This window comes from Muntiacus reevesi, chromosome 7 (assembly GCF_963930625.1).
Source record: "Muntiacus reevesi chromosome 7, mMunRee1.1, whole genome shotgun sequence".
Classification (NCBI taxonomy): Eukaryota; Metazoa; Chordata; class Mammalia; order Artiodactyla; family Cervidae; genus Muntiacus; species Muntiacus reevesi.
The window spans coordinates 83,817,528-83,843,580 of NC_089255.1; the positions used below are offsets into that span (position 1 = coordinate 83,817,528).

The 26,053-nt window shown below is 41.0% G+C and overlaps 1 protein-coding gene across 11 annotated transcripts in view; it reads left to right on the plus strand.

Moving 5' to 3' along the window:
- The window catches only part of TTLL5 (tubulin tyrosine ligase like 5), a 404,612-nt gene that overhangs the window by 309,910 nt on the left and 68,649 nt on the right, over window positions 1-26,053 (plus strand). For all 11 annotated transcript variants that reach the window (XM_065940163.1, XM_065940162.1, XM_065940173.1 and 8 more), the window contains one exon: window positions 17,735-17,952. In XM_065940163.1, coding sequence (XP_065796235.1) covers window positions 17,735-17,952 — 218 coding nt within the window. The remainder of the gene's footprint in view (window positions 1-17,734; window positions 17,953-26,053) is intronic.

The window sequence follows — 26,053 nt, forward strand, 5'->3', positions numbered from 1 at the left end:
TTAATCTGTGTAAATTTCCTAAAACTTTTTAAACTTCTGAACCCCATGCAGTTCGGATTACTTAAGAATGCCAACTGAATCAGATGCTGGATAGTGGAAATATACATAGTCGTACTTCCCTTATTTGAGTAGAATCTGTGGCTCTAATGAATCTAGACAGTTGGTCCCTTTTAATGCTCCCATACCCTGAAATGGTGGATGATTTAAAAAAAAAAGGAGGTGATTGCAGAGCTCTGAAAGTTTTGAGGAAAAAGACAGTTTTGCTGATTTTCACTTTTAGAAACTGCTTCATTTCTAAGTCCTTCTCATTCTTTTGATTAGCTTCCAGCAACTCACATTCCTTTGAAAACTCAGAGTACTGCTATTCTTGTGTGGATTTTTTTTTTCACTGAGGATTATACTGACCTAGTTTCACTGAACTATGAAGTATATGGAAAATATGTTTTTTAGAATCTGTCAGAATACCTGTTTTAGGGAGAAGTCAGAACTCCCAAGAAGGGAGTTAATCTCGTGTCTCCTGGAGAGGGAACAGAACATCATTTATCATAATTTTATATATGTTTATAACATCATTTTATTTTTTCCCCCTGTTCTTCTAATCCACAGTTGATTTAGGTAAAAATGAGTAGGGGTGAAGTTTGGAGCTGTGGGAGAGAGTGAAAGAAACTACATTCTATTAACTTGAAGAGTTTATAACTACTAAAATAGCAAATAAGTTATTAAATGTTCTAACATGAAGAATATTTAGTTAACTTAGAGCACTTTATTTCAGAGGATTTTTAGAAATACTCCACAGAAAGAGTAAAGCCCTGTTAGATTTTTAAGCCTCTGCTTTTAGCTCACCTTGTGATTATACTAGACGTGACCTTTATAAATTACAGCCAAATGATTGCCTGAAACATAGCTTGCCTTCTCCATGTGTCCTGTATGTTTGTCCTTGGGTCAACCCCTTTAGATAGAGATGATTTCTCTGATGAACTTCTTATACTTTGGATTCAAGTTGCTAAAGTGTAGATAGCCATCGATATAAGTAACAGTTTGGTTAATTGCCTGTTTGAGAGCTGCTGCTGCTGCTACTAAGTTGCTTCAGTCGTGTCCGATTCTGTGGGACCCCATAGACAGCAGCCCACCAGGCTCCTCCTTCCCTGGGATTCTCCAGGCAAGAACACTGGAGTGGGTTGCCATTTCCTTCTCCAGTGCATGAAAGAGATAAGTGAAAGTGAAGTCGCTCAGTCGTGTCCTGCTCTTCTCGACCCCACGAACTGTAGCGTACCAGGCTCCTCTGACCATGGGATTTTCCAGGCAAGAGTACTGGTGTGGGTTGCCATTTCCTGCTCCTGTTTGAGAGCAGTGGATAGAATTGAAATCTGATTTACCTAGTATTCATTCACAAGAGAAATATGTTTATGGAATAGGACATTAAGAGGGACCTTACACTGTATTGTGGGGCTTCTTGGTGGCTCAGACAGTAAAGAATCTGCCTCCGGTGCAGGAGACCCTAGTTCGATCCCTGGGCAGGGAAGATCTCCTGGAGAAGGGAATGGCAACCCACTCCAGTATTCTGGCCTGGAGAATTCCATGGACAGAGCAACCTGGCGGGCTACAGTCCATGGCATCTCAAAGAGTTAGTCACAACTGAGCGACTAATACACACACATACTATACTGTATTCTAGTCTACTATTATACATGGACAGTATCTTTCATAGTGATCTCCTAAAAATATTGTTGGAAAAATCATGCAGCCTTTCTTGCATTGCATTCAAAGGAAGTTCTCTATCCTTTTTGCACTTAGTTTTTTGAAGCTTTCAGGAAGGCAAAATGATTCAGGATATGAGTTTGGAAATGGGCATCTCTAATCATTCATGCAGTGTAAGCTTTGATCCTCATCTCTGTCCAGCGTTTCAATCATAAGTCTAGAAATTGCCGTGTTACTGAATCACTCATACAAAAGACTGGTCCTGTAATATGGACCTGGGAGAGGAAAGTCACCTGGAACCATTGGCAGAGGCTTCCAGGGCCAGAGGTACAAGGAAATAGGTATGATCCAGTCATTTGATAGGGAACATGATAAACAAAATAAGATAAAATTGAAACTATGAGCAGTTTATAAAAAACACGGTTCTGAATCAGAGCAGAGGTCAGCAAGCTTTTCCTGTAAATGGCCATAAGGTAAGTACTTTAGGCCTTGCAAGCTGTACATAGGATCTGTGGTAACTACTCATCTCTGCCAAGGAAAATAGCCATAGACCATGTAAATGAATGAGTATGGCTGTTTTCCAATAAAACTTTCTTTGCAAAAACAGATGGCAGGGGGCTTCCCTGGTAGCTCAGTGGTAAAGACTCCATCTGCCAGTGCAGGAGACATGGGTTCGTTCTCTGACCCAGGAAGATGCCACATGCTGCAGAACTAACTCAGCCTGTGCACCACACCTATTGAGCCTGTGTTCTAGAGCCCAGGAGCCTCAACTGCTGAAGCCGCGCGCTCTAGAGCCCTGCTCACAGCAAGAGAAGCCACCACAGTAAGCCTGCACACCGCAACTCGGGGGTAGCGCGTGTGCAGCAACAAAGACCTAGCACAGCCAAAAACAGAATAAATAAATAAAATTATTTAAAAAATGAAAAACACGGCAGGCTGGATTTGGCCTGCAAGCCCTGGTTTGCAAACCCTTGGTTTTGAGCACCAGAACCCCTTGAAGGGTCTGTTAAAACATCAGTTGCTTCTCTGACCCCATTTCTGATTCAGTAGGTTTGGGATGGGTCTCAATAATTTCCGTTTCTAATTCCCAGATGATGCTAAGACTTTTCTTCTGAGAACCACTGAGCTAGAGAGAAAGAGAGTAGAAGTATCTCCTTTTCATTATTTGTCCTCTGTCTTTCGAAAGGGAGGCTGGTTTTGTTAAACTTAGTGTTGCCCTTATAAAACTTCAGGCAGGTTTTTTTAGTAGGAATTTTGTTTCCATCTTTTTCACTTCATCTACCACAGCTTCCTTATGAATAAGTTTTCCAAACTTGAAAACTTCCTGTTCACTCCTCTTATCAGGGTACATTTTGCCCAGCCACCACCGCTCTCAGGATTCCAGTTTTATGATGGACGAGAGATAAGTAACGGCACAGATTCCTCCCTCTCTTTTAGTGAGAATGGCCGACACTTAATAAGCACATGCGGTGGTCCAAGCAGTATTTCATGTGCTTTAGGCACAGTCATTCATTTAAAATGGGTTCCAGGATGGTTGGGGAAGCTGTGGGATCTTGGCCATCTCGGGCTGGTTCGATGAATCTGTGTGTTGTATCCCAGTGTGTCTTCTCTCTGGTTTCCCTCCTTGCTTCCCACTTCCTTCTCAGACTGGCTTCCTGCCCTTGAAGGAGAAGGATTAAAAAAAAAAACTCTGTCAGCTGAGCGGGGGGACCTTCCTGGGCAGCGGTGACTGCTGGTGACATCAGCGTGAGTAGCCCTCCCTGCTGGGGTCTGCAAGGAGGGCTGCACCAGCTGTGAGGCCCGACTGACCTGATTCTAATTGCCAACATCGAGCTGATGTTATTCTTGGCCCAGGGCAGAGCGATTACTCAGGAGTTTCTGTTAAAGTGATTCTTTGTTAAAGCTCTGCTCCCAACCCCCATCCTCTGGCCCTCCCACTCTCTCCTCTACCTACTCCAGTCTGAAAAAAAAAAAAAGCCCCAAAAGCCAAAAAATTAAGGATATTTTGATGGTCGAGGCAGAACTCCTGAAATTTCTTTTAACAACAGAGAGGGGGAGAGGATCTTAACTACGCCTTAATTTTTCACTGGTTTCCAAAGCCCTTCAATTTTTAGTAGACGTAATTTTTAACTTTGCAAAGTAACTCAGGGTGGGAGAAAATCTTGCATCCTCAGTTCCTCTTGTTCTTCCACTCCGTCTGCCTGCCTTCCCCATCCTAAGGTGCCCAATTTCACCTAAGCTGGATTCCGTGAGGGCCAGTAGAGACTAACGTCCCGAGACAAGCAGGGCGGGGGCAGCTCAGCGTTCCCTTCAAGGGGTCTTTCAGTACGACAGCAACATCTTGAGTGCCGTGTGTAATGAGACGTCTTGAATGCCATGTGTAATGAGCTTTTTGCTAACGGTGTGTGTGTATGTAAGCACAGCCTCACAGGTGTGGGAAGGATTCCCATATAAACCCAGCCAAGTCTTGTTATTCTGCTCCTAAAAGTTCATTGCATGTGTCTAGAAAAATTGAGCGTACACACCGCCCCCCACCCCCACTTCAGCAGTGAGTACTGTTTCTCCAAGCCTCCAGCCGCTGTGTGTTTGTGTTGTGGGGGAGGGGGAGGCAGCAGGCACCCGGGCTTTCCCAGGCAGCCAGCAATAACATGCTAGCTCCTCAGCCTGACCCAGGGAGAGCCAGCAGGCAGACCAGCTCTGCAGGGGGAGTCTTCTACGTCTTTCCAACAAGAGTATCTGGGAGGACGGTTGGCCGTGGGGATCAGGGGGTGGTCTGGGCACAACCTCAGGCCAGTGCTTAAGTTCCTGGAGCAGGTTGATTTGAACTTCCTAACCTCCTGCTGCTCTCTTTTGCTTTGTGTTGTTTTCATTTGGTTTGGGGATCTTTTGTTCAATTTTATATTCCCTTCTGACCTTTACTGGCAATTCATCTAGCTTGTTTATGGTTATGATTGTCTTAGAGCCATTCAATTTAGTGGATTTTGCCCAAACTAACCTCATCTTCTGTAATGACACTCCATTCAAAATACGTGATAATACATGTAAAACTGCATTCAATGGTTCAGAAATAGACACTGTGGACAGGCTGTGAAGTCAGATAATCCCGTTTCAACCTGAACCCATGGCCTTCACCAAGTTCTTTAAACCTTCTTGAATCTTGGTTTCTTCATCTCTAACATGGTGACGATAATGTATATCTGTGGGTTTTCATGAGGATCGTATTCCTCAGGATGTTTTCATGTGCCCAAACACTCAACCTGCAGTGGTATTTGTATAATCACAGTGAATCTTCACAACTGCACTCTTATAAAAACAGAGCATCGTGTATGTGGCTTTCCCACGCTCACAAAAGTAACAGATAATTAGAGGAGCTGGGGTTTTTGAATTCAGGGTTGCCAGCCTCAAGCATCGAAGCACTTGGCTATCACGCTCTATGCTCTGTCTCTGATAATATTCAGGCAGGCAATAGTTAGATATATTATCAGGCTTCCCAGGTGGCTCTAGTGGTAAAGAACTCGCCCGCCAGTGAAGGAGACATAAGAGATGGGGGTTCGAGCCTTGGATCAGGAAGACACTGTCAGGCACTGACAACCCGCTCCAGTATTCTTGCCTGGAGAATCCCATGGACAGAGAGTCGGACACGACTGAGTACACACAGATGTATTATTACGTTTTAAATTGCAGTTCATATGTTCAACAGGTGCTTGCATTGACACTTACAAAACTATTTTGAAAACTTAATCTCAGGTAATCTAACTGGTCTCCTGCTAGGCAGATACACTGTTGCAAAAGAAAAGGTCTACTAAATGTATGTTATCCTGGTTACCTCAAATTCTTAATTAAAGGAATGTCTTTAAAAGGTGTTCCAGAGCTTAAAATTCTTAGAAATGCCCACACTCTACCTTCCGTTGTACTTTTATCATTTAGGAACAGTGTCAGGGATCGCTGAGTTTTTTGTTTTTTTACTGGAATATAATTGCTTTGCAGTGTTGTGTTGGGTTCTGCTATCCCTCGGTGTCAATCAGTTGTGTGCACACATACAGCCCCTCCCCATGCAGCCCCCTCCCACCCCCTCCCCCACCCGCCAGGCCATCACAAAGCACCAGGCTGAGCTCCTGTGCCACATCGCAACTTCCCGATGGCTGTCTGTCCTATGTGTGGTGGTGTGGATATATCAGTGCCACTCTGTCCATTTGCCCCACCCTCTCCCTCCCCCACTGTTTCACAAGTCCCTTCTCTACATCTGGGTCTCTGTTCCTGCTGTGCAAATAGGCTCATCAGTACTATTTTTCTAGATTTCATATATATACACTAATACACTGTATTTGTTTTTCTATTTCTAATTTACTTCACTCTGTATGATAGGCTCTAGATTCATCCACATCACTACACATGACTCAATTTGTCCCTTTTTACGGCTGAGTAATATTCCACTGTGTATATGTACCACATGTTTTTCCATTCTTAGGTCAGTGAACATCTAGGTTGCCTCCATGTCCTGGCTTTTGTAAATAGTGCTGCAGTGAACGTGGGGGCATATGTGTGTCTTTTTGAGTTACAGTTTTCTCAGGATGTATGCCCAGTAATGTAATTGTTCTTGCAGCATCTTGAAATATGGTTTATAAGCTTGAAGATTCAGTGTGTGGGTTGTTATTAATAACGTAGGAATTATCTCTTCAATGATCAATTTGTCCTTTCAACCCTGTTTTTGTTATTGGTCATACTTTTAAATTTTTTTTTTCTATGATGGTTTTTTTGAGAAGACTATCAGGAAACATGACAGTTGTCTATAGATGTGAATACCACGGGTGACACTTTTCCATGATTAGCATTATGCTTGCTTTTTCAATAGATTTCATAGAAATCTGATTCTTAAAGCACTGTTGTAATATAGACATCAGTTCATTATGCTGATTCATTGCTACTAGTAATAGATATCCCCTGGTTATTACCAGAGTGTTTTCTAAGCTGTTGCTTGGAAGGAGGAAGGTGAGAGCAAGGAAACAGGTATATCATGAGTGCGTTTTGTATGTTAGATGTAGTATTATCTCCGTTCCACTAGTGAGGAAACTGATGCTCCAAAACTGTAAGTAACTTACACAAGGTTGTACAGCTAGCTTTATTGCAGTTATAATAGACAAGCCAGGTTAGAGGGTTCTAAAGCCCTTTTCCACTCTACCTGCCTCCCCATGAGTAAGTGACATTTCATTTTCTCCTTGTTTTATACATTTATCATCAGTCAGATAAGGCATTCGAGTTTTATTGTTGCTGCTGCTATACATCCATACACACAAATAGAAAAGGTCAATACAATGAATCAAAATTCAAAACCCCACTTGGTTGTAGTTATGTTAAGAGACGACTCTTCACCTGCCAGCTGCTTGGGGTTGACCTTGTTTGCTGCCGACCCTTAAAATGTGGGTTCTGCCACAGTTGCCTTGTGGCCAGTTTCATTCCCTCCCCTCACTCTGTGACCTCTGGCTTTTTCCTGTTTTTCTGTGGGCATATGAGGGACTCACAGCAGTTACTTTGTGTGAAATGATGAAAGACTTCATCTTTAAACATAAAGAACCCCATCCATCTGTGATGGATGCAGCCGCAGGAAAAAACTTAATAGCTATATGACAGCAAAGTTTATGTAAGATAAACAGTAGGTCAACATGTGATATTCTGAGCCAAATAAAATAAACTATACATTTGAAGACAAAGGCAAGTTAGCTATTTAGAAACTCTGAATTTAATGTTGTAAAGGAACATAGAGATTACCTTATCTAATTATTTCATTTACTCATCAGAAGATATGAGGCAAACACATTATTAGGAGAACAAGGACACTGATACAGAAATAATTCCCTAAAACTACTACTAGTATATAAAAGATAAAAGAGACAATTGAAAGTAAGGTTATAAGTTATTTTTTTAACCAATTGAACTCTCAGTCTGGGGTCATTGGTGATCTTTTGAGATTACCTTTATTTGTTATACATGCACACACATATTCTTGCACACTTTAACTTTCCAAGTAAGTAACAAAGATTTGCTTACGCACAAATTTTTTTCAGCCCTTTCTTCTTGGAATAAGTTAAGTGAAATCTCTGTCTTTTAAATGCATCTGGTAAAAGTTGGACATGTTGCTAGGTTTGCTTTAGATTTGCTTTGGAAGGGAGATAGATTTAACTTCAATGGAGTTGCTATAAAAAGGGAGTCAGCATGGCATAAATGAGGAAGGCATGTAGTGTAGTGGGACCGTGGAATAAGACTCCTCCCAGGACTTGCCATCATGGACAGACCATGAAACCTTTTTGTGCTCTGATTTCCTCTGTAGATGGAGGTGATGATGGGACCCACCATAAATGGTTGGGAACGTCATATGATACCATATGTAAAGCACTTAGAGCAATGCTGACCGTGATAAAAGCTCAATAAAAATTTGTTGCTCTTATTGTTATGTATTACTTTGTTTTTCATTGCGGTAAAAAACACGTAGCATAAATTTACCCTCTTAGAGATTTTTGTTTATTGTACAGTATTTTTAACTGTGTGCACGTGGTTGTACAACAGATTACTAAACTTTTCATCTTGCATAACTGAAACTCTACACACATTGAACTGTTTTCCCCTCTGTCCAGCCCTTGACATTCACCACTTTACTTTGTGTTCCTGTGAATTTGATTACTTTGGATTCCTCGTATCACTTAAATCATGTCATATTATCTTTTAGTGATGGTTTATTTCATTTACCATAATATCCTTAAGGTTCTCCTATTGTAGTTTATGGCAGGATTTCTTTATTTTTTAAGGCTTAATGATACTCTGTCACATGTATATACATTTTCTTTATCCATTCATCAGTTTATAGGCATTTAGATTGCTTCCACATCTTGGCTACTGCAAATAAGACTTCAGTGAACCTGAAGATGCAGACATATCTTCTATTGTATATTACTTTTAACGTTAAATGTACATATCTTTGGGACTCCCCAGGTGGCTCAGTGGTAAAGAATTCACCTGCCAGTGCAGAGACTCAAGAGATGCGGGTTCAATCCTTGGGTCAAGAATATTGCCTGGAGAAGGAAATGGCAGCCCATTCCAGTATTCTTGCCTAGAAAATCCCATGGACAGAGTAGCCTGGCAGGCTACAGTCCACGATGTTGCAAAGCTGGACATGATGGAGCGACTGAGTATTCATGCACATGTCCATAACATTATAATCTCAACTTGGGTTTAGTTAAACTCCTCATGCCAGAAGGAGAAATTGGTTTGAATGATATTTAAGAAGGTGGTTTAGAAGTTCAAGGCTCATAAAATACTAATTATCTACATTTTTTTTTATGCTAGTTTCTTTTTTTTTTTTATTATTATTTGGAGGCTAATTACTTTACAATATTATAGTGGTTTTTGCCATACATTGACATGAATCAGCCATGGATTTACATGTGTTCCCCATCCCGATCCCCCCTCCCGCCTCCCTCCCCATCACATCCCTCTGGGTCTTCCCAGTGCACCAGCCCTGAGCACTTGTCTCAAGCATCCAACCTGGGCAGGTGATCTGTTTCACCCTTGATAGTATACTTATTTCAATGCTATTCTCTCAGAACATCCCACCCTCGCCTTCTCCCACAGAGTCTAAAAGTCTGTTCTGTACATCTGTGTCTCTTTTTCTGTTTTACATATAGGGTTATCGTTACCATCTTTTAAAATTCCATATATATGTATTAGTGTACTGTATTGGGCTTTATCTTTCTGGCTTACTTAACTCTGTATAATGGGCTCCAGTTTCATCCATCTCATTAGAACTGATTCAATTTCACAATTTGTATGGAAATACAAAAAACCTCGAATAGCCAAAGCAATCTTGAGAAAGAAGACTGGAACTGGAGGAATCAACCTGCCTGACTTCAGGCTCTACTACAAAGCCACAGTCATCAAGACAGTATGGTACTGGCACAAAGACAGAAATATAGACTAATGGAACAGAATAGAAAGCCCAGAGATAAATCCACGTGCCTACGGCCACCTTATCTTCGACAAAGGAGGCAAGAACTGGTCAATTATATACATTTTTAAAAACTAGTATTTACTTATTTGGATAGAAGGAAATTATATGCAAGTTATTGCTAGAGAGAGACATGAGGAGAAAGAGTAAAAAGAATGATTAATAGTACCATGATAAAATGGTTAAAAAAAAATAATATGTTTGTCCAAAAGCATAAATGTCTTATAAACATTAGAGAAAAAGAAAAACAGCATTAGCAACAAATTAGGAGCCAGCTTTCCATAGGACATGTTGTATTTACTTAAAATAGTCAAGGAAAGGTAAGGCAGTTATTCTTCCAAACATTCTGATGGAAATATAATTGGTACAGCCTTACAGAGGGCAATTTGAGAATATGTATTAAAAAAGATGTAGCAGCAACAGCAGCCTTCTGATCTAGCTATTCTGTTTCAGGAAATTATTTTAAGGAGATGATCCAGCATATATCAAAAGGTATAAATAACATGATGTTTATCACAACACTATTCTTAAATAGAGAATTAAACTGGTGGAAACTTCTGTGTGTGTGTGTGTGTGTGGTTTCAAAATGAAAGTATAAAATTTTAGGGGGCCTACTTTTTCCCACTTAAACATGTATTGGAAACTTAGTTCCTTAATTGCAAATATAGATCTTCTGTGTTAGTTTATAGTATTCTACTGTTGGTGACTTAAGTAAATTATGATTAACTGTAATAGAAAATGTTGTTTAGTTGCTAAGTCATGTCTGGCTTCTTTTCTGATCCCATGGACTATAGCTTGACACGCTCCTCTATCCGTGCAATTTCCCAGACAAGAATATTGAAGTGGGTTGCCATTTCCTTCTGTAGAGGATCTTCCCAACCCCGGGACTGACCCCATGTCTCCTGCATTGGCAAGTAGATTCTTTACCACTGAGCCACCAGGGAAGCCCAATAGAAAATAGATAGCCATTAAAAACAGTGATGTATATCTACCATTATAGATATGGAACCAAATGCTCAAGATATATATTTGAATGAAAAAAGTCTCCAAAAAATCAGATATCATATACCAATTTTTCTAAGCCCACAGAAATAATGTATAATATGCCTAGAAAATAGGTGATTATATACAGAATAGTCTAAATATTACTAGAGGTTATCAGAGAACAGAATTCGAAATGACTTTTTAAACAGCTTTCCTTTTTTTTAATGAACGTGTTTCAAAAAAACCATTAGTCTGCCAAATATTTCTGAGCATTGAGGGAAGGAAAAATAGAAAGCAATGCAGAGTCTACAGTCATTGGAGTCTAAATTTGCCCTCAGAATATAAGCCGCTCCCAATGTATGACTGTCATTTAGTTGGGTGATGGGGCTGCTAGTAAGGGAATGTCGTCTGTGTGACGTCCTAGGGCTAGGTAGCTTTGTGACCATGGGCTGCAGCCCTGGCCTTACCTTGCTGCCTCATAGTAGGACTTTATTTGTAACATACCCCTCTGTTCAAGAGTCTCAATACTACTGAGAAATCAACCGAGAGACACAGTTGGTATCTTTGTATGCTTAGCTGCAGAAAGTCTGAAGCCTGTAAGTGTAATTGAATATCTCTTTTTAACAGCCTGCATTGTTTCTCAAATGTTGGTAGGTACAACTGATTTAAGGACTGCCTGAAGCACAGTGTTTTCAGTTGGTTGGTGAATAATCCTCTCTTCTCAATTGTTCTGTCCCAGTAAGCACCTGTATTCACATCCTTTGGAATAGGTCACTGGAACTAGTAAGAGCCTTCTTTCCTAGCTGCTAAAGGAGAAATAAATCCTTAACTGGTTTTAGAAATGGAAGGGAACCCCAGCGGACTTCCAGATCTCTTTGGCGTCTCAGAGGCCTGTCTCAGCGCCCAGGTCATCCGTCTCTCTCTATGCGAACCAGAGCATCTTCAGGGTTTCTGCCCCATCCCTGTTGGGGTCCTAGCATTACCCACTGCTGGTGCAGTACCGGAAGTTGTACTCTCTATCTTGCTCAGCTTTCAGACTTGCCCCAGCTGACAAACGCTGTGAAATGAAGACAGCCAAGAGCTGCATACAGGATGGGATGAAGACCTTTTGGAAGCTTGATTTTGCCAAAATAGATACAGCTACCTTACCCTCTCCCGGCTTCCCTGGTGACTTAGGCAGTGAAGAATCCGCCTTCAGTGCGGGAGACCTGGGTTCGATACCTGGGTCAGGAAGATCCCATGGAGGAGGGCATGGCAACCTATTCCAGTATTCTTGCCTGGAGAATCCCCACGGACAGAGGAGCCTGGCGGGCTACACAGTCCATGGGGTCGCAGAGTTGGACACGACTAAGCGACTAAGCGCAGCACTGTCCCTCTGCCTTTTTTACAGCATTGTATGGTTGCACGTAATGTGCTCTTTGCATTGAGCAACTCTCAGCCTGGTTGTAGTAAAGATGAGTGATTACCATCTTACCTTCTCAGGGAGATAAACCATCCAGTACTTGAGTTGCCAGAACTAGAAGCCATATTATGGGAACTTTATCCAAGTTAGGATAAAATATCCCTCGGGGAGAAAGATGCCTAAAATGTTTGCTGTTCTGATAGCAGAGAAAAAGGGGGTACAAAGTGATGTTAACCAGCTCAAATAGAGATTAATATTTGCCTGCTTCATCTACCTTAATTAAAAAAAAATGAATTTAGAGAGTTATTTCACTGCAGGGAGGCATCCAGTTATACTCCCTCACCAAGAAGCCTGAGTCAAGACTGAAAGGGGTGTTTCTCTGGAAGGAATTAAAACACACGCGCGCACACACACACACACACACACACACACCACACAACCTCCCAGAATTTAATCTCTGAACGGTATTATCTTTCAAGTAAGAGAACCCAGATCTTGCTTCCATGTGACCTTCCAAGCTGCAGTCTGTGTTCTGTCTATCACAGATTCCTCCTTCCCACCCACGATTACCCTTCTGTTGTGGGAGAAGGAGGGCCTTCCCAGTCTTTTGTCTGGGGCCAAGCCAACCCTCCAACTGTGGTTTTCTCTGAGCGTCTTTGCTGAAGCATTGCTGTTTCCCACACCCAATAAAGAAGCAAAGACTTGTGTTTGTTGACCAGGTCGTGAATGGAGGCCGGTGCTGATACAGCTTTCACATTCCCAGGACAGTGACTGATGACAGTGCAGGTCCTGTCCCAGGGTTAGCCCCCAAGTGCAGAGTGCTAATACTCTGTCCAGACCTCACAATTCTTAGAAATTACATGGCGAGAACTTTATATAATGCTCCTGTTTATTTACGAATGAATACCAGGACAAAGCAGTTCACATAATCTGTCATAGTGGTAGACTTGTAGGGTTAGGGTCAGTGCAGGCTCTGGGGGCCAGGGGTGGGGGGGTTTGAAGAGGCTGATTGCTGCCAATATTCTACACACATCTATATGTCTACTTTTATCTTTGCCTGAGTACTTTCTGGTTTTCTTCTCATCAGATTTGATTACTTTAATCTCATTCCACTTAGCCTTGGATTTGGTGCAACACTTAGGAACTTGTCTGACACATTACTGACTTTGGGGAATTTTGGATGGCATAGAATTATAATAAGTTCATTATCCATTCAATTTATGACCGTATGATCCCCAAATGACAAATGAGAACCTAGAAACTTTTTACTGTATTTGGGAAGACACTCTGCTATTTTTGAGATGCAGTTACATTTTTGTTATATTGAGGCTGAAACAAGCTTGACTCTTTGGTAGATGGAGAATTATATCTCAGCTCAGTTAGGATTCCATTTGGCTGCATATAATAGAACACTTCCCACCCATGGCTGTTTAAACAAGTTAAAGATTTATTTTCTTTCCCTTGTATAACCAGGCATCTAGAGATAGAGGTGCTCCTAAAGTCCATGGTGCTGTCAGGAACCCATGTTCCTCCTGTCCTTATCCTCTGCGATCCTTAGCAAGGAACTTCCACCTTGTCTGCCTCTAAGTAGATGGCCATGTTCTGGGTGAAGAACAGCAACAGTCAAGGGCAACAGTTGTGCCCCAACCAGCCCAGTCTGCCCCCTTTGAAGAGTTTTCCCAGAACTGCCCCTGGAAGCTTCTCTATATACCATTCAGAACTAGGTCACAGGGTTATCTCAAGGTACAGGAGAGACAGAAATACAGTGTTCTAGGTGGGCACATGTTTTTACCCAAACAAAATCAGGACAGTTTTGGGAGGAAGGAAAGAAGAACTATTAGTATCCAGGCAAGTGAGTCTCCTAAGCAATAAATTCTCCTAGTTTATTTTGTGGTTTCGAGGTAGAGATTCATCTTATTACTATGGAAAAAGTGTCTGAGGTTCTGCCACAGTATGTGCATCTAGGAAGGTGAATTTATTTTCATTTGGAATCTGAAGAAGGGCTTAACTTATGTATTGTGGCTGAGGGTAAGTTGAACACGAAACATACTAGGCACTTTCACTATTCAGACTCCGGAGAATGATCCTACTACAAGATTACATCTCTATGTAAACACAAACTTGTCTATTTCCTTGTATAGGAATTTAGTAGTTGGTATAATAAGAGGTGTTTTTTCCTTCACTTATGGAGTAAATGTTTATTAAGCACCTTTTGTACACAAGGCAGTCTTCTTGGCACTGTTAGTGAAACAAAAATTAATCAGGTACAAAGGCAGGCATTTCCAGTATGTATTGTCCAGACGCAGAAAAAAGTATGTATATAAGTGGCTGTAATACAAGATAATTGTGCTAAATGTGATAAGACAGATACGAATGCATTTTTATAAGCGTTTAGAAGAGAAAAAGACTGTTCTGCCAAAAAGAATTGCGTAAATATGATCTGGGGAACCTACACATGTGCTTTCATTTTATGAGTTTGCTTTTGCAGCTAGTGAGCATCATCATAAGACTAGAAAAATATGCTGAAAAGCACAGAACCAACTACCATTCACAAGTCATTGCGGATAAGCAGACTTGCATATCAGCCGTCCTTTGGTCCCTCAGTAAACTGAGGGGGCAGTTTGGGAAGGAAGGGGGCATTTCAGTTTCTGCTGCATGCCTGGGGCTTTGCTTTATTTCAAGAAACCTTTACTGAGTGCCTGGACTACATTTACTTATTGATCCTCATCTAATCCCCCACAGTCCAGCCAAGTGATTGTAATTGCTGATGAGGAAGCTAAAGTTCAGAGAGGTTAAGTAACTTGAAAGGTCACCCAACTTATAAGTGACAGAGCCTACATTTAAGTCCCGGCACACCTGACTATGGGCTTCCCTGGTGGCTGAGATGGTAAAGACTGCCTGCAATGAGGGAGACCTGGGTTCGATCCCTAGGTTGGGAAAATCCCCTGGAGAAGGGAATGGCTACCCACTCCATTATTCTTGCCTGGAGAATTCCACGGACAGAGGAGCCTTGCAGGGTACAGTCCATGGGATCGCAAGGGGTTAGACACGACTGAGCGTGTCCATCTTATCACGCCTTAACCATTTGTCACACCTGACTGTAGAGCCATGTTCCTTTCCACTTCCCTGAGCCTTTGCCTTTTGCTGATGACCTAATCTGGTTTTGAAGCCATAGTAAGTGTTGAACAGTCAATTCCTTCTTCAACACAGTCTAATGGCAAGTCCTTGAACCAGTTGGGCTTCATTGGATATTTTGATTTATACTTAGAAAGTTAATCTGCTACCTGCTGACATCTTATTAGAATTTGACTTACTCTTGACTTTTCAATAATTTATTTTTAGAATAAATAACTACATTTAGATGGTATAAAATTCAAAAAGACACAAATGATATATAGTAAAAGGTTTCCCTTTTCCCCTAACCTTTAGCTAACCAGTTCTTTCCCATGGAAGCTGCCAGTTTTTGTTTTTAATCCTTGCAGAATTGTTCTGTGCAGATACCAACATGGTATATATGTTTGTGTATGTGTATTGGCATATAAAGATATGTTTGTAAGTATCCTTTTTCCTTTTTCACACAAATAAAAGCTTACTGTACTCACTGTTCTGATCTTGCTCTTTTTATCCATCTTTTTATTTGTATTTAGATGTCCCAAAAAGATTTTTTAAACAAATTTGAAATACAGTTAAGTTGTCACCATGGAAACATGTATTGAATAGATGTTCTTTCTGATGGCAGTTCCGTCACTGTGTGAAAAACCTAACTCAATAAAGAATGTTTTTATTTCTGTGAGTTCTTCACTAACAGTGGTTTTCCTCCTCTACTTCTCATCCCATGAATGTGTTATAGATGGCCAGTATAGAACTCTTTAGCCCTCGTTGTCAGTTCTGGTTTCCTTCCCACCCTGAGCGAGGCATCTTGCAGGCACTCTTCAGTCTAAGCTCACTTATTGGGAGGTAATGGAAGTCTGGGGTCACCCTTTCCTGCTACCCTCCTTCCTTCCAATTGAATCTCTCCCATAGGTTTTTAGGCTCTCAGACATGGTGGGGTGGGTTTATTTTTGAGCCAGTTCCACAAACTGGCCTCTGCTGCACCCCTTGGTTACAGATGGCCCATGGCCTTGCTCCCACTCCCCGCGCCCCAGCGTGCAGCCCCGTGCACACGCGCTGCAGCCCTGCAGTCTAGGCTTTCTCCCTGGACTCAGGTCTTCCTTGGCTCCCCTCCTGTGGTCAGAGGTAGAGGCAAGTGAGCCACTCTTCAGTTCCCTCTCAGGTGGCTTCCCGAGATGAGGACCATCTCAGTCCAGTTGGTCTGCAAGAAACTGCTGTGATCTCCCACCCCTGAAATCACTTTGCTCTTTGTCAAGCCTCTCAACCAAACACTCCCTCCACACAAGAATGCCAACTACCCCCCCCCACCCCGTGTCTGCCCAACCAGGGACCTTCGGACACATTTTCCTGAAATGGGACATTCTAAGGCATTAGTGTAGAGGATTGGTTAACAACTCTTTACTAAAGCTACTCAGTTCATCTTTTATATCTCAAAAACTAAAATTTGTAAAGGACAGAAATACTGCTAGTGCAGTTTACCTAGAAGGTGAATGTCTCCTGAGAGCATCTGATATTCCTTCAGGCCTTGCCATGAGAAAATGACATTTCTTCCATTGCCTCTTGAAATGTAGTGCCTGTAGATGGAAATCAATTGCTAGGAATCCTTTTAATAAGTCCTATGTCTTTTGTCAATTATATTTTCCTCCTAATATCCTTTTATATTTAAAGCTTTTATGAAGCATGCATGCTGAAAGCAATGTTAACATATTTCAAGAATCAGTAACAAAATTTGTAACACACAAAAAAACCTATTTCTAATGAGGTAAATAAGTTGCAAGAGTTGTTTTAAGCCTCTCTCTGAGGAAATGTACAATTAAATTAAGTGTACATCCTTCCTACAGGTATGTGTTGATATTTGTGATGTCTAGATGGTGATTTTGGGGTCTTTATTTAGTATCTATAGGCTTACTTTCTAAGCAAAAATACCTTTGTTTTGATCTTATATTCATGTATAATAACCAGTATCCATGTGGTAATTTTACTTTGAAAGTGTTTCCAAGTGCAGGTCTTAATGTTAATATATCTTTAGGTCATCAAGGTGTTACTACTCCACACTGGCTCGTTCCCTTTCCTCAAAGGTGCAAACCTTCCAGAGGAGTTCAGAGTTCTGTGAGTGGGCTGGAATTGAGTCAGGTTCAAGTCACCTTTGTTCTGTGCCATACTTTTAGTACTCGACACCCAACAAGAGGGATTCATTAAATTCTTGTTGAATTTAACAATGAAGGGAAATAACTAAGACCGGGAGAGACCAGATGCTTCTCTAATTCACGTCTATGGACAATACATAGTACCCAGCTGCCCTGATTCCTAGCCCAGGGCAGTTTCAACAAGACCATCTCCACTCTTTGCTATAAGAGATTTTCCTTCTCTGGATCTAAACCTGCACTGCCATTATTGGAGATGTTTTTTCTTCAAAATTGCTTCATTTGAATGGTTTCCCTTTTCCTTTTGTTCCCCCTCAGGATTGCAAACCAGTTATTCACTTACAGCAAACAGACTGTGAAGAATATCTCCATCAATCTTTTTTTTTCTTTTTCTTGTAGGCGATCTTTGGCAGCCAGACACTACCTAACTCCAATTTATGGACAATAAATAATGGTGCAGCTTGCAGAATTCCAAGCGCCACAGCCAGTGGCCAGAAGCCAACGACTCTGCCACAAAAAGTGGTGCCACCTGCAAGTTCTTCCTCCTCCCTGGTCCCCAAACCCCCACCCAGTCACAAACAAGTCCTCAGAAAGGCAACATCCCAAAGGGCTTCCAAGTAAGTTTTCGGGATTCTTCTGTTCAGTTCCTTCTGAGTTGTATCAACTCTGTGCTAACAATGCTCTTTACTTATGGAGGCTCAAGACAATGTGTACCGCAATGTTGAAAAGAACACCTGATGGGGAATAAAGGCCAACTGTTTTCTCACCCTAGCTGTAAGCTAGAATCACCGGGGGAGCTATTACAACATGGCCAGTGTCAAGGCTGTACCCTGGGAGAGGGGCAGAGACTGCTCTTTTAAGTTCACCAAGGGTAATGGCGAGCATTCCAGTTGGCAGGTTCAGGGTCATTGGCAGCTAACTCTTGTGGCCTCTAGCAGGAGCCTCAGTCAGACACGGCACCTGGTAACAGTGCTGAACTGTGGGCTTGGAGGAGGGAAATGAGAGCTTCCTCCTGGATGTATTCTTCTTTCAGTCATCCTACAGAGTTAGATCTTTTCAATTTCATGTAAAATGCAACACCCTTCCCTCACCTCCACCCTTGTTTATTTGTGTTTAGGCATTTGGAAGGGAAGACATAGGATTGGGATCTAGTTAGATGAATTGACTTCATTATCTTAGTCATCAGGCTCTGTGAGCAACAATGTTTCTAATACCTTTTGTCATCTTCCTATTTTACCTGAAAAAACATCTCCGAACCTGTGTCACATACATGTTTTAGGTCACATTCTTCACTCTACCTCCAGCCATTTTCCCTAGAAAACTAGAAATGGACTGGTAAAAAAAAAAAGTGTTGGTTCTAGCAGCCCCTGTCCATTTAAAACTGGGGACTTACCAAAGCTGTCCAGAGGAGGAGGCAACCCCTGAAGGATGATCACCTAGAAGAGATTTGTGTATTTCTCTTCCTCTCCTTGAGGTTCCCCATTCATTTGTCCTTCACAAAAGCAACTCGAGTTGTAAAAAGGAATCCTAGGGCACGTAAAAAGCAGTTCATGTTCCCCCCCCCTCCCTTGGATAATGAATCAAATTCTGGATTTGGATTGAAAAACAATCCCTTGTGGTTGTCTTAATTATACTGCTGCCAGATTCATTTATTCAGCAAATATTTACTCAGTGCCTACTAAGTGCCAAGCACTGTTCTAGAAATAACTGGCATCGTAATGACTTTAGAAGACTCTCTGGAGCAGTAGGACGGTTCAGTTTGTGGTTGAGAGCTGATGGCATGACAAGAAGGATGTGTGGCCTCTCTCAGTTTCTTAAGGGTGCAGCCCCTGGGGCCCGACGGCCTGTGTCAGATCCCCCTTCACACTTCATTGATGCGAGATCTTCAACAAGTTGCAATTCACTTAAACTCTTGGCTTCAATTTCCTTACTTGGGGACTTCCCTGGTGGTCCAGTGGTTCAGAATCCACCTGCCAACGCAGGGGACTCGGGTCCAATCCTGGATCCAGGAACTAAGATACCACTTGCCGTGGGACAGCTTAACCTGTGAGCCACAACCACTGAAGCCTGCATGCTTAGAACCCATGCTCGGTAGCAAGAGAAGCCACCCCAACGAGAAGGCCACTTGCTGCAACTGGAGAGAGCCTACGACAGCAATGAAGAGCTAACACAGCCCGCTAGAACTGTTTCTTCCCTTATTTGTGGAGATAATATCTGTTTCATAGGACAGTTGATAAAGATGAACACTTAATATATGTAAAGTACATAGAACAATACCTGGCACACTTCAGGCCTCTGTAATTCTTAGTAACCATCACAAGCATTCCAAAAGCACACACTGCTTCCCAGGTTTGAAAAGCCCACAGTTAGGCGGGGAAATGAATGTTAAATTTGCGAGTGTGCTGTTTGCAGTGGTCTTTCCAATTATTGCCTAGATGGCCTGTGGTGGCCGATGTGGTTCGTGCCCTGGTGGAGAGGGGAGCTCTGTTGGCAGGAGCGGGGTCAGACATTGGAGGACCCCACTCACCGCCCTGGACTCGCTACTGGCAGGAGAGCTCTTCAGACTTCTAAGATGGAATTGCAGCTCTGTGGACAGGCTTCGCTCTGCTGCATTTTTGTGGTTTCTTGTCTCTGACAGGCAGGAGTGTGGGAAAACCGGAAGCAGCTCAGCACCAAAAAAGCACAAAAGAGGGGGGAAAAACAAGATTTCTTCACAATTTAAAAAATATAATCCAAGTATCAAAAGGCATGCTGTTGAGGCGTTGTTCCAGGAAATAGTTTCCAATTTGCCTTTAAAACTAGTACAAGTCTGTGAAGCTAAATAAGTTAGCACTAGTGGAGACCTCAACATCCTCTCCTTTACGTGTAAAATGTAGGGCTTGAGGACCCCCTGTTTTCAATATGCTCTCAGACTTTTAGGAAGAAGAGTAGCACTGTTTGCCTCTGAACTGACTCGGTGAAAAGCTCACTGCCTAGGAAGCATCCAGATAAAGTTTTTTGAAAAAATCTTTTCATGTAAGAATTATTTTACATTTATGGAAATGTTGTAAAGATAGTACACATAAAGATACATACACGTAGTTTTCCCCATGTTAACATCCTATATTGCCATGGTACATTTGAAGACTCTGCAATACGAAGAAACTGTCGCCCATTCATTACAATAACCTAAACGCCATACTTTATTTGGGTTGCTGAAGTTAGTTTTAATCTAGAGAAACCTTTCATGGCTTCTGAAATCAGGATCCTAAGTTATCAGGTGACATATTATTACTCTTATTGTTCCAAAGTACTTGTTCTTAGCCAGCATAGCGAGTTACTTGACATCTGTGTGATTCAGTTTCCTATTTAAAATAGAAATGATAATAGTACCTGCCTCATGGGATTATTAAGAGAAGTAAATGATGAATGTCAAGCACAGATACAGTGCCTGGTACATAGTAAATGCTAAGTAAGTTTTAGGTGTTATGGTTAATACTAAGATGGCACTCCAAGACATTTTCACATAATTTTTTGCTTTCTTTCTACAAAACGTGTGTTGCTTCATTTGCTTGAACTTATTGCGGCCCTGATTCGGGCTTGGTTCAGATTAACCAGGAACCCTCAGTTATGACTGGCGATACTGAGTCACACTCAGGAATGCCATCGTTGTCCCAAGAGACACAACTAATGAGAAGTTGTAATGAGCTTTTGACCGTGCCAAGCCCTGTGTTTTTGGGTTGAACTTCAAACCTCTCCTAGCACAGAAGTTGGCACTGGACGAATATAGAAGCAATTTCCAAGAGCATCAAAGTTTCCACATCCTAGAGGGTTGAATTTAGAAAACAATAGAACATAAAAGATGGAATGTCTTTTGAATTTTGGTGCAAAGGGAGTTGAGAATTGGAACAGTGGAGTCCTATTTCTTTATGATAATAGTCTAGTCACTTTCCCTCTAAAGGTTTCAATTTCCTATCTGTAAAACAAAACTCACCGTCCCCACTGAATAATTAACCAAAATAACTTGTTTTCAGTCTGTTCTGTTGAAAGCTTTTTTATGAGCACGTTTGTTTTTTAATCCTGACGCTTTACAGCCATTTTCCCCATCCTTTCTTGGCCAAGCAGTTCTTTGTTATAGTTCTCAGATTCATAGACTTACATTTCCTTTAGCTAAATCTCACTTGTCAATTCTGTGGAGAGAATGATTTAGATTTTTTTTTTTTTCCTTTTCCATGGTGCCAATACCCTTTTTAGATTTTTCTCTCTAATGTTTATAACACTTCATAATTTAGTACCAACTTCAGATCCTCCTTTCAAAACTATTTGTGGTATTTCTTCCAAGCAGTCAGCTGAACTAGAAAGGATGACAGCCGCTGAACAACTACATGCATATGAACTGTCTCTTTCTTGTAAAAGACTTTTTTTTCAGAGCCAGAATCATACTCTCCAGGAAATATAGAGAAAGAAATGTGAGAAGATTAGTGTTTGCCAGGGATGTGGGCAAAACTCATAGACTAGAGATGAGTTTGGAAAGGCAGGGTCAAAGCTGTTTACCTTGGGACTTCCCTGAGAAAAGAAAAGTGCATGAGAAACACCAGACTCAACTAAAGGGCTTTTCTTTAAGTAGCTGGAGTTACCTTTTCTTGCCAGGTTTTAGTATATTCTGCATCAGGGCGACCTCGGTAGAATTCGAAGCCAACTGCTATTCTGTGTCAGCACCCAGGACAGTGGTATTTGCTAAAGGCTGCTAGGGATTAGGAGGCAGGAAAGCTGTCCCAAACCCAGGAGCATGTTAATCCAAACACCAATTAATGTGACCTCAACATTTGGTCAGCAGTGTGATGGAGATGCTCAATTAATTTCAGAAAAATGTAAAAATAAGGATCAAGAAAAAAATATGTTGTGTCTTTTTAACAAATGGGTCATTAACAGGAGGCAAAGTGATCAGGAGTTAGAATGGCCCAAAAATAGGGTCTTGAGGTAAGCATTGAAGATGTCATGTTGTAGGTTAACCATCTTTATCAGCTTTTCAGTCTTATTATGTGTTGCTTTGAGAAATATGATTGAAGCTGTAGTGTATCCATCCTTAAATATGAGATTTCTAATTTATGCATTTCCCAAATAATATAGTCATAGACTCTTAGTGCTGAAAGATAAAAACCTGGAGGAAGGTGCAGTGCAGGGCTTTGGATATAGCAAGGTACTCAGATGGACAGTGGCAGAACCAAAGCCAGGATTCATATCCCCTACTATGCTAGCCCCATACTCTTCCCCGTAGACCATTGATTTCAGAGATTCCCCCAACAGTCTATTCACATCCATTCTGTGCAGCAAGGGACAGATTAATCATCCTAAAATATTACCTTTGGGAAAATGCCATGTCAGCACTCAGAAACTTAACTTCCCTTCCTTTCCACACTAGTTTTGCCACTTAAATGGCCAATGAAATGCTCAAAAGTTAGGAACAGTTAGTGTCACCCTCATACTGAGATGTTGAGGAAATGTCTGTTAGATGCAGCACAGGAAGGACTGAAGAACAGCATCGAGGGCTTTCTATCCTGCCTGTCTATGGGAGTGCAGTGTAGGAAAGCCTTGGGAGCCCTGGAATATACCAAACAGTACCCTCTCACTCTAAGAGGGTAGGCCTGGAGAGAGAAAGAGCTGAGGGCCAGTGGAGGAGTCACCACTTAGACTCTCTTTCCTTTACTAGCTCTCAGCATTTGGACCTCAGTGGTGGCCTTAGAAGATCTTAGGATTTGCTTTGGCCATGATGACAATGACATCAGTCTGAAAAGTAGGTACTCTAAGTCACATCTAACCAGTTGTTATCATTGGAATATGTATGGTGCTGTGGGGAGAGAAATACATGAGACTCATAGAATGATGACTCTCCCTTTGGTGATTTTATACTTAGGTAATTTAAATTAAAATCTTACTTTTCATTCATCCTTGCTGAGATGTTAAAATTAGGGTAATTTGACTGTTGGGTATTTTCCATCTCTTACTTCCCTTCTTTCTTATCTGATTATGAAAAAAATCCCTTTTTATAAAAGATTTGAATAGGGATTTCCCTGGTGGTCCAGTAGTTAAGGATCTGCCTTCCAGTCCCTGGTCAGAAAACTAAGATCCCATACGCATGGGGCAACTAAGCCCAAACGCTGCAACTACTGAACCCACATGCTCTGGAGCCCACACGCCACTAGAGAGAAGCCCGTCTTAGAACAGCTAAGACCTGGTGCAGCCAAATAGATAAATAAATATTTTTTTTTAAAGATTTGGATAGAAACTTAAAATAGCCTTTGATAGAATTCATATCAGTTCCTCTGTGATCCTCAGTCCTTATTGGCAAACTTAGACTTCCTTCTCCGAAGATGAGCAAATATTTTAAAATCTTGGGGCCTGGAAATAGATAGTATAGCTTTAAAGAAAGATCCATGGAGAAGATTCAGAGGAGCTGTCAACCTCCAAAATAAGTTTAATCAAGAAAGAAAACATTTTAGAAAAATCCCCAGTGTGCATTGGTGTGTCAAGCTTGAAAAAACTGTCTGAGAGCAAGTAGTCTGGGGTCAGGAAGGAGTGAATGGAAATGAGAATACCTGAGTGAAAAATTGAATTGAACACGGTAAATAGAGATTGGGCACTGAAGAAAATGGAATTAGTGAAATTCAGGACGAATTGTTAAAATTCTGCCAAAATTCTAAGGAAAAAAGTGTACAAAGGTAAAAATGATGAGAGAAAAGATAGATTCAACCTAAAATAATGAATTCCAGAATGAAAATAGAATAGTCATTATTATAGGCAAAATAGATCTCACCTAAGGACGTAAAGAATTTTGAACACTATAATTAATGAGATAAAATTATTAACATGCAATTAAATGCCCTGCAGAGCTCCCATGGAATGTTTTTCAAAACTAGACGATTTCAGTATAAATCCTCAAAAAATAGAAATTATGCAGTCTTCATTCTCTGACCACTTATAATGAAATGAGATTTTAATATAAAAATCTGGACAAATGCTCAAATAAATTTAGAATGTTAAAATACTCTTTTAAGTCATTTAGATCAAAATTATTTTGGAAACTACATTAAAAATAAGAATTGTACATATAAAAAAAAATAAGAATTGTACATATCAAAACAAGACAGAAAAGCCCATTCTAGACACTTTTATTTGGCAGTTAAGCAAGAAAAAGAAATAAATGGCATCCAGCTTGGAAAGTAAGAAATAAAATTGTCTGTGTTTGCAGATGGCATGATATTACATATAGAAAACCCTAAATACCCCACCAAAAGACTGTTAGAACTAATAAATAAGCTCAGTAAAGTTTTAGGATATAAAATTTATATATAGAAATCTATTGAATTTGTATACACTGACAATAAACTATAAGAAAGAGAAATTAAGAACAGAGTGCCTTTTAAACTTACATCAGAAATAATAATGCACATTGGTGTACAGAGTTAGAAAAATACCTAGGAATAAACATAGTAAAGGAGGTGAGAAAATATGTACACTGAACACTGTAAGACATTGATGAAAGAATTTGAAGACACAAGTAAATGGAAAGATATTCCATGCTTAAGGACTGAAAGAATTAATATTGTTAAAGCAATCCACAGATTCAGTGCTTCTGTATCACAATTCCAATGGCATTTTTCATAGAAATAGAACAAAAATCCCAAAATTTGGCCTGAATAGCCAGAACAATCTTGAGAAAGAAAAACAGAACTGGAAGGATCGTGCTCCCTGATTTGAAACAATGTTACAAAGCTATAGTAATCAAAACAGTATTGGCATACACACAGACACATAGATCAATGGAACAGACTAGAGATCCCAGAAATAAGCCTAGGCACGTTTGATCAATTAATTTATGACAAAAGAGCCAAGACTATACAAGGGGAAAAGGATAGTCTCTTCAATACATGCTGTTGGAAAAACTGGACAGCCACATGCAAAAGAACGAAACTGTATCACTATTTTAAACCATACACAAAAGTTAACTCAAAATGGAATAAAGACTTGAATGCTAGAATGGAAACTATAAAACTCCTAAAAGAAAACATAGGCAGTCATCTTGACTCAGTCTTGACAATGATATTTTGGATTTGACAGCAAAAAAAAATAGACAAGTGGAACTGCATCAAACCTAAAAAGTTTCTGCACAGGAAAGGAGATCAACAAAATGAAAATGCAACCTACCAAGTGGGAGAAAATACTTGTAAATCATATATCTGATAAAGTGTTAATATCCAAGTTATATAAAAAACTGATGCAACTCAATGGGAAAAAACAATCCAATTAAAACATGGGCAGAGAACCTGAATGGACGTTTTTCCAAAGAAGACATTCCAATGGCCTAGAGGCACAGGAAAAGGAGTTCAGCGTTACTAATCATCAGAGGAGGGCAACTCAAAGCCCCCAGGAGGTGCCACCTCATACCTGTTAGAATGACTGTCATCAGAAAGACAAGGAATAACAAGTGTGGGCACAGGTGTGAAGAAACGGAAACCGTATGTACTGTTGGTGGAAATGTACGGTGGCACAGCCACTCTGGGAAACAGCATGGCTGCTGCTGCTACGTCGCTTCAGTCGTGGCCGACTCTGTGCAACCCCATAGATGACAGCCAACAGGCTCCCCCGTCCCTGGGATTCTCCAGGCAAGAACACTGGAGTGGGCTGCCATTTCCTTCTCCAAGGCATAAAAGTGAAAAGTGAAAGTGAAGTCGCTCAGTC